General features: G+C 34.5%; 1 protein-coding gene across 1 annotated transcript in view; it reads left to right on the top strand.

Annotated features, from left to right (window-relative positions):
• Positions 1-10707, top strand: part of zbtb24 (zinc finger and BTB domain containing 24) — a 16773-nt gene that overhangs the window by 390 nt on the left and 5676 nt on the right. Inside the window, 6 exon segments of the mRNA XM_028566260.1 lie at positions 1981-2491; positions 2493-2835; positions 3327-3494; positions 4690-4773; positions 4871-4954; positions 5048-5129. Coding sequence (XP_028422061.1) covers positions 2009-2491; positions 2493-2835; positions 3327-3494; positions 4690-4773; positions 4871-4954; positions 5048-5129 — 1244 coding nt within the window. The 5' untranslated portion in view covers positions 1981-2008.

Below are 10707 nucleotides of genomic sequence, written 5' to 3' on the forward strand. Positions count from 1 at the left end.
CAAGACTAAACACTAGCATGTAAACTTTGTATGAATGTGGTAACGGTAGGTATAACATACTTGTAGAAGCCATGCACTAAGTTGTGAAGATATAGCCTAGTCATGTAAATTAAAATATAGTATGGTTGCAAGCTGAAACCAATTGATCAATCCGCCCGTTGACAGTTTTGACTATAAATCGTTTGTCATTTTTATGACTGAGAAATGCCAAACACACTGTTTCCAGCTTTTCAGAATTGTGACCATTCTTTTAATTTTGGTTTAAACTGTTCAGATCAGATAAGCAATTTGATGACATGCCTTTTTTATGGCTCATTAAGGGCATTGTAACGATGACATTGATAGATTACAGTTCTCACATTATCAATTAATCTGTTGATTATTTTTCAAAATAATAATAATTTGGTCTATAAACTGAGAAATTTCCATAATTTTGTGTCTATTGTATATTCCAACCAACAGTCTAGATTAGATGATTCAACTATATTCAACTTTATTGTCATTGTGCGGAGTACAAGTACAAAGACAACGAAATGCAGTTTGTCAAACCAAAAGTGCAAAAAGCAGAAAAAGTGCAGTTTGATATTCAAGTATAGACTGGACAAGACATATGGTGCAGTGTAGACAGTAGTGTAAAGTCAGTTAACAGAAGGTGGTTTAGAGTAATATAAATTAAATATAAATGTGTGCAGTGTATTAGCAGTTACCGTTATAAGAGCGGAATAAATATGGCTATGTAATATGAACAATGTATGAACAACATGTACAGATATGTGCAATGTAGTAGCAGTTACATTATAATAGTAGTAAAAAAACGCATAAATGCATTGTATTATAAGAAAAACAGAATAAAATATGGATATTCAGTATGAACCATATAGACAGGTATGTACTGCTATGTGCAGTGTGTTAACAGTACCATTGTAGAGCAGAAACAGTAACATGATAATAAGTGTATGTGCAGATGAATAGTATGAAGAGCAGTAGAATATGGCTCTGTATAAGTGTAGTTACCGTATGTAAATTTTTAAATAAATAAATAGGACACTGTGGGTGGGATAGGGGGGTTTGGGGGATTAGTGGTTGGTTGCCACCGGGATGCAGAGCTAGAGTTGGGTAGGGTGACAGCCGCAGGAAAGAAGCTTCCTCTGAACCTGCTGGTTCGGGTGCGGAGAGACCTGTAACGCCTTCCGGAGGGAAGTGGGGTGAATGGTCTGTGGTTGGGGTGAGAACAGTCTTTGATGATGCGCGCCTTACCCAAGCATCGCTTGCCCTGGATGGTCTTGATGGAGGGGAGTGAGGAACTGGTGATGCGTTGGGCAGTTTTTACCACCCTCTGCAGTGCTTTTCGGTCATAGGCAGAGCAGTTGCCATACCAGACTGTGACACAATTGTTAAAACCCAAAGATAATTACTTTATAATGATACAAAACATAGGAAAGGATATCACTTTTTAAATTAACTTAAAATGGTAAATGGATTATCAAAATTGTTGATTCATTTTCCGTTGATCTACCAACTGATCATGATCATTGCATCACTAAATAAACTCCAGCAATAATTATTCGTTCAAGCTCTAAAACAAGATTATTTGCTTTGTTTTCACATGATTTTTTTTAAATGGCAATGCATTGATTAAATAGAAGTAAAAGTTGTGAAAGTAATGTATTGTACTTGTGTGGGGCGGCTGTGGCTCAGTGGTAGAGTGGTAAGACACTGAACCCCGAGTTGCCCCTGATGATGTGCATCAGAGTGTAAATGTGTGTGAGTGTTTATCTGATGAGCAGGTGGCACCTTGTATGGCATACTCGGCCACAGTGTATGAATGTGTGTGGATGGTTCCTGTACTATGTTAAAGCGCTTTGAATAGTCGTTGAGACTAGAAAAGCGCTATATAAAAACAGTCCATTTACTTTTTCTTTCTCTGTCTTATGCACTGTAACCCTGTTTTAACTGAGAGTTGCTTTTCATTGCCTGCAGGAACAGAAGGGATTGGTTTGAGGGGAAGATGTCTCAGAAAGCAACAGCTAGGACCTCATCACTCATGGCCCTCCATTCAGATTCACATAAGCAGAGCATCCTGAGCAAATTCGACAAGCTCAGGAAAAGAGACCTACTGTGCGACATCACTCTTGTTGTGGAAGACGTGCACTTCAAGGCGCACAAAGCCCTGCTGGCAGCAAGCAGCGAGTACTTCTCCCTCATGTTCATGGCAGAAGATCAGATCAGTCAGTCGACCTACCGGCTGGATGGTATGGCAGCTGCGATGTTTGCAGAAGTGCTGGAGTTCATCTACAGCGCCCAGGTGTCTGTAGAGGAGAGTGCCACTGAGCAGCTTCTGGCCACGGCTCATGTTATGGAGGTAAACGATCTTGTCAAGGTGCTCGATGAACTCACACACTCTGCTGCAGTGGTTAGAGGCCAGGAGGTAAAGGCTGACATAACCCAGGTGCCAGATCAGCCGAAACGCAAAAGAGGACGACCCAAGAAAAAAAGAACTTGTAACGGAGTTGGAGGGGACAAGTGCACCATGCGATAGCTCAGAGGGGGGGCTGGTTGGAGATACGGGCTGTGATGATACAGTAACTGAGTCACAAGCTAAAGACAATGCAGATTACAAACCAGAAGCCCACCAGAGCCGGCAGAGCAAACGCAAAATCAGGCCACCGGTGAAGTACAAGAGCTACAAGGTGGTCAGCGACACAGCAGTAAGCAAAGAGCCTGGGAAGAAAGGCAGGAAAAAGAAATACCCCAACACTGAGGCCCGCTGTGAGGACTGTGGCAAAGTGTTCAAAAATCACCTCTTTTTAAAGATTCACCTGAGGACTCATACAGGTAATCTGCCTTGGGAGTTACGATTTAAGGCAAAGTTTCTGTGCAGCCCTCAGATACATTTTGTGCGGCCTCTCAACGTGACATGAAATGCATTATTATATGTTAATCATACCCAGAACATTTTAATACTTTCCCTTTCAAAAAGTCATAGTATAGTATGGCATAAAAAGTCATAGTACGTCATAAAACAAAGAAATCACAGTACAGTTTGCCATCAAAATGCCATAAAAAGTAATTAAACATAGTATAGTATATAACATGTCATGGTAACATTTTAGAAAAGTATAGTATGTCACAAAAAGTCTTAAAACATTTTATAATATAGCATGCTATAAAAAGAAAAAAGTCCTAGTATAGTACCGGTACATTATAGTTTCTTGAGGTGCTGAACCCCAGTGTTGTTACTCTCCAGGTGATACCACACTAACTACCTGTATATACACCAGTACACTTCACTGTATTTCATTGGGTATTTTTTTTTTCCCCCCAAGGAGAGAAGCCTTTTCAGTGCCTGGTTTGTGGAAAGGGCTTTACCCAGAAGCATACTTTGCTGGTTCACCAGCGCATGCACACTGGAGAAAAGCCTTTTGTCTGCACCGTCTGCTCCAAAGCGCTCTCCACCAAACACTCCCTACAAGAGCACATGAACCTCCATAAAGGTAGGATCTGATGAAGTTAAGCATGTTTGTTCCTCAATTGGTATACTTGGTTACACCTAGGGGTGGGAATCATAGGGTACCTCAGGATACCCGATACATGGCTCACGATACCGATAATATCACAAAACCGTAATGCTGCGATAATCAATATATTTCTAGACAATCCTATAATGCTACATCACGATATCGGTCTAACTATGAATACCAAATGCCCGTGAAAAGGTTAAGTGCAGGTTTTCTCTCTTTAATCACTGCAAGTCCAAACTGTTAAAAAACAGCAAAAGTTTTTCAGTCTGTAAATTAAAATGACACAACTATAGAGCAACTATGGGTCCAGACTTTAGACTTAAACGTGGCTGGGGCATCTTTTTATTATCTATATCTAATAAATCGGGGAAGCGTGCGTGTGTGTGCGTGTGCGCGCCTGCTCTTGGGTACCCAATGAACTTGGGTTTTGGATTTCAGAGCAGTTTGGACATTGGATATAAAAAACATTGTGAATAAAACTAAACGGCCAAACAAAAAGGTTAAGGAAAAAAACAGCGCGCAGCAGGCTGTTGACGCACTCTGTACAGGCATATTTTGAACGGGCACTGTACTAATCTGTTATAATTCCGTTCAAGTTTCCCTCATTCAGGTGTTTCATTTTAATACTTTCCCTTTCATTTTCATAAAAAAGTCATAGTATAATATGTCATAAAAGTCATAGTATAGTATGGCATAAAAATGGCATAGTACGTCATAAAACAAAGAAGTCACAGTACAGTTTGCCATCAAAATGCCATAAAAAAAGTCTGGCAGCAGGGAAATCTATGTAGCGCTGTTATTAATTAAAATATTGATATTTGGCGCCAGCATATCACGTGGCTGGACCAGCTACCAAAACAAAGCACAGAGAAGCTCATATTACAACACACACAGAGGGCGTGTGACTTTATTCTCTGCTCAGTTGGCATTTTTCCACTATATCTTTACATAGCAAATATTTGTTTGCCACTATATTAATGTTCTGAATGTTGTGTACAGCCCATTTAATAAGATTGAAAATAAAAAATTTCAGACAGCCGATTAACAGTGATGACTCTGTTTTAATTTTTAAAATGTATTCCCGTTAATCATCAAAGTCCTATGATCTATCAGTGTCTTGTTCTTTACTGCTCTACTATAAATCATTTCTCTTTACCTGCATCCTTAGAAGACAAATCCTTCAGCTGTGATAAATGTGGAAAGACGTTCACTCAGAAGAGGCAACTTCAAAGCCATTACAGAGTTCATACAGGTGAGAATTACATCACTTCAACAGCAGCAGGTTAATTCTAACATAGTCCCTCTAAAGGCTGAATAATGTATTCTTTATTCTTGTCTTTGAATTCTAGGCAAATCATTACCAGAATGTGCTAAGTGTCATCACAAGTTTATGGACACAGCTCAGCTGAAAAAGCACCTGAGAACTCACACAGGTAGAGTCGGACAAGCTAATAAAAGTAATATTGCTGTGAAACTGATATCTGTAAAAGTGGAAGCACTCAGTGACATTTATATTTTTCTTACAGGTGAGAAGCCTTTTACTTGTGAGATTTGTGGAAAGTGTTTTTCAGCCAAAAGCACTCTGCAGACTCATATCAGAATTCACAGGTGAGAAATATATTTTATGTATTATAATTTAATTGATTCACAGGGCAACTAATCAAAGATGAACATTCAATCAACAACAGGGGTGGAAGAAGTATTCAGATTTAGTAAAATTATCAATGCAACAGTTTAAAAATACTCAAGTTCAGCATTCAAATTCAAGTATTATCAACAAAATGTAATAAAAGTATATAATATACTTGTTCTTAATCACCCATTTGACCCTGAAACAATGTTTTAAACTAGAAAATGCATTTCCTGCAGAAAATGCTTCTGAATAAATACTATGGCTTTTTTATTATTTTTTTCGACATGCTATACTATGGCCTTTTTATCACTTCATTCGACATACTATACTATGGCTATTTTATCACTGTTTTCGACATACTATACAATGGCCTTTTCTTCGACATACTATACTTTGGCTTTTTATCGTGTTTTTTGACATACTATACTATGACTTTTATCAACATACTATACTACTGGTTTTTTTATCACTTTATTCGACATACTATACTATGACTTATCAACATAATATACTATGGCTTTTTTTATCATTTGTTTCAACATACTATACTATGGCCTTTTTATCATTTAATTCGACATACTATACTATGACTTTTATCAACATAATATACTATGGCTTTTTTTATCACTGTTTTCGACATACTATACTTTGGCTTTTTATCACTTCATTCGACATACTATACTATGGCTTTTTTTTTTTACATACTATACTATGGCTTTTTTTATCACTTCATTCAACATACTATACTATGACTTTTTCAGACATACTACACTATGACTTTTATCGACATACTATACAATGGCCTATACTATACTATGGCCTTTTTATCCCTTCATTCGACATACTATACTATGACTTTTTTCGACATACTATACTATGGCCTTTTTATCACTTCATTCGACATACTATACGATTACTTTTTTCAAGATACTATACTATGGCTTTTTTTCAACATGCTATACTATGGCTTTTTTTATCATTTCATTCGACATACTATACTATGGCTTATTTTTTGACATACTATACTATAGCCTTTTTATCACTTCATTCAACATACTATACTATGGCTTTTTTTTCTTTTCTTTCAACATACTGTACTATGGCCTTTTTATCACTCCATTCGGCATACTATACTATGGCTATTTTATCACTCTTCTCGAGATACTATACTATGGCTTTTTTTCGACATACTATACTATGGCCTTTTTATCACTTCATTCGACATACTATACTATGGCTATTTTATCACTCTTTTCGACATACTATACTATTGCTTTTTTTTCTCTTCTTTCGACATACTATACTATGGCCTTTTTATCACTTCATTCAACATACTATACTATGGCCTTTTTATCACTTAATTCGACATACTATACTATGGCCTTTTTATCACTCCATTCGGCATACTATACTATGGCCTTTTTATCACTTCATTCGACATACTATACTATGGCTATTTTATCACTCTTTTCGACATACTATACTATTGCTTTTTTTCTCTTCTTTCGACATACTATACTATGGCCTTTTTATCACTCCATTCGGCATACTATACTATGGCTATTTTATCACTCTTCTCGACATACTATACTATGGCTTTTTTTCGACATACTATACTATGGCCTTTTTATCACTCCATTTGGCATACTATACTATGGCTATTTTATCACTCTTTTCGACATACTATACTATGGCCTTTTTATCACTTCATTCAACATACTATACTATGGCCTTTTTATAACTTAATTCAACATACTATACTATGGCTTTTTTTATCATTTTTTTTGACATACTATACTATGGCCTTTTAATCACTTCATTCGACATAATATACTATGGCCTTTTTATCACTACATTCGGCATACTATACTATGGCCTTTTTATCACTTCATTTGACATACTATACTATGGCCTTTTTATCACTCCATTCGGCATACTATACTATGGCTATTTTATCACTCTTCTCGAGATACTATACTATGGCTTTTTTATCACTTCATACTATACTATGGCTTTTTTATCTTTTTTCAACATACTATACTTTTTTTTTCACTTACTCATACTATACTATGGCCTTTTTATCACTTCATTCAACATACTATACTATGGCCTTTTTATCACTTAATTCGACATACTATACTATGGCCTTTTTATCACTTCATTCAACATACTATACTATGGCCTTTTTATTACTTCATTCGACATACTATACTATGGCTATTTTATCACTCTTTTCGACATACTATATTATTGCTTTTTTTTCTCTTCTTTCGACATACTATACTATGGCCTTTTATCACTTCTTTTATACTATGGCTATTTTATCACTCTTTTTGACATACTATACTATGGCCTTTTTATCACTTCATTCAACATACTATACTATGGCCTTTTTATCACTTCATTCAACATACTATGCTATGGCCTTTTTATCACTCCATTCGGCATACTATACTATGGCTATTTTATCACTCTTTTCGACATACTATACTATGGCTTTTTTTTGACATACTATACTATGGCCTTTTTATCACTTCATTCAACATACTATACTATGGCTCTTTTATCACTCTTTTTGACATACTATACTATTGCTTTTTTTTTTTCTTTTATCTTTTTCACATACTATACTATGGCCTTTTTATCACTTCATTCATACTATACTATGGCAACATACTATACTATGGCCTTTTTATCACTTTTTTATCACTTCACATACTATACTATGGCCTTTTTTTAATTCAACGCATACTATACTATGGCTTTTTTTTCATCTTTTTCATACTATACTATGGCTATTTTATCACTTCATTCGACATACTATACTTTGGCTTTTTATCCCATTGACATACTATACTATTGCTTTTTCTTTTCGACATACTATACTATGGCCTTTTTATCACTTCATTCAACATACTATACTATGGCCTTTTTATCACTTCTTCATACTACTATGGCCTTTTTACATACTATTTATCACCTTTTTATCACATACTATACTATGGCATCACTTATTCATATACTATACTTTTTATCTTTTTTTTTGACATACTATACTATATTGCTTTTTATCTTTTCATTCAACATACTATACTATGGCCTTTTTTATCACTTTTTCAACATACTATACTATGGCTTTTTTATCACTTTTTTCAACATACTATACTATGGCCTTTTTATCACTTCATTCAACATACTATACTATGGCCTTTTTATCACTTCATTCAACATACTATACTATGGCTTTTTTTATCATTTTTTTCAACATACTATACTATGGCCTTTTTTCACTTCATTCAACATACTATACTATGGCCTTTTTATCACTTTTTCAACATACTATACTATGGCCTTCTTATCACTTCGTTCGACATACTATACTATGGCTTTTTCTTTTCTTTCAACATACTATACTATGGCTTTTAATCATTTTTTTTTTGACATACTATACTATGGCCTTTTTATCACTTCATTCAACATACTATACTATGGCCTTTTTATCACTTCATTCAACATACTATACTATGGCCTTTTTATCACTTCATTCGACATACTATACTATGGCCTTTTTACCACTTCAATCAACATACTATACTATGGCTTTTTTTATCATTTTTTCGACATACTATACTATGGCCTTTTTATCACTTCATTCAACATACTATACTATGGCCTTTTTTATCACTTTTTTCGACATACTATACTATGGCTATTTTATCACTCTTTTCGACATACTATACTATGGCTTTTTTTCACTTCTTTCGACATACTATACTATGGCCTTTTTTTCACTTATACTATTCATCACATACTATACTATGGCCTTTTTTATCACTTCATTCAACATACTATACTATGGCTTTTTATCACTCCATCACTTCATTCAACATACTATACTATTATGCCTTTTTTTCACTTCATTCAACATACTATACTATGGCCTTTTTATCACTTTTTTCACATACTATACTATGGCCTTTTTATCTCTTCTTTCGACATACTATACTATGGCCTTTTTATCACTTCATCACTACTATGGCCTTTATCACTCATTCAACATACTATACTATGGCCTTTTTATCTTCCATTCGACATACTATACTATGGCTATTTTTATCACTTCATTCGACATACTATACTATGGCTTTTTTATCACTCTATTCGACGACATACTATACTATGGCCTTTTTATCACTTCATTCAACATACTATACTATGGCCTTTTTATCACTTCATTCAACATACTATACTATGGCCTTTTTATCACTTCATTCGACATACTATACTATGGCTATTTTATCACTTCATTCGACATACTATACTATGGCTTTTTGTCGACATACTATACTATGGCCTTTTTATCACTTCATTCAACATACTATACTATGGCCTTTTTATCACTTCATTCAACATACTATACTATGGCTATTTTATCACTCTTCTCGACATACTATACTATGGCTTTTTTTCGACATACTATACTATGGCCTTTTTTATCACTTCATTCAACATACTATACTATGGCCTTTTTATCACTTTTTTCGACATACTATACTATGGCTTTTTTTTTCACTTTTTCGACATACTATACTATGGCCTTTTATCACTTCTTCTATGGCATACTAAACTATGCTATTTTATCACTTCTTTTTATACTATACTATGGCTTTTTTTCACTTCATTCGACATACTATACTATGGCCTTTTTATCACTTCATTCAACATACTATACTATGGCCTTTTTATCACTTTTTCGACATACTATACTATGGCCTTTTTATCACTTCATTCAACATACTATACTATGGCTATTTTATCACTCTTTTCGACATACTATACTATTGCTTTTTTATCACTTCATTCGACATACTATACTATGGCCTTTTTATCACTTCATTCAACATACTATACTATGGCTTTTTTATCACTTCATTCAACATACTATACTATGGCCTTTTTATCACTTCATTCAACATACTATACTATGGCCTTTTTATCACTTCATTCAACATACTATACTATGGCCTTTTTATCACTCCATTCGGCATACTATACTATGGCTATTTTATCACTCTTTTTGACATACTATACTATGGCTTTTTTTATGGCTTTTCTTTCTTTTTTTTCGACATACTATACTATGGCCTTTTTATCACTTCATTCAACATACTATACTATGGCTTTTTTATCACTTTTTTGGCATACTATACTATGGCCTTTTTATCACTCACATTATACTATGGCATTTTCTTTTTCGACATACTATACTATGGCTTTTTTATCACTCTTCTCGACATACTATACTAATGGCTTTTTTATCTTTTTTTTCGACATACTATACTATGGCCTTTTTATCACTTCATTCAACATACTATACTATGGCCTTTTTATCACTTCATTCAACATACTATACTATGGCCTTTTTATCACTTTTTTCGACATACTATACTATGGCCTTTTATCACTTCATTTGACATACTATACTATGGCCTTTTTATCACTTCATTCAACATACTATACTATGGCCTTTTTATCACTCCATTCGGCATACTA

The sequence above is a fragment of the Perca flavescens genome, chromosome 20 (assembly GCF_004354835.1).
Source record: "Perca flavescens isolate YP-PL-M2 chromosome 20, PFLA_1.0, whole genome shotgun sequence".
Lineage (NCBI taxonomy): Eukaryota > Metazoa > Chordata > Actinopteri > Perciformes > Percidae > Perca > Perca flavescens.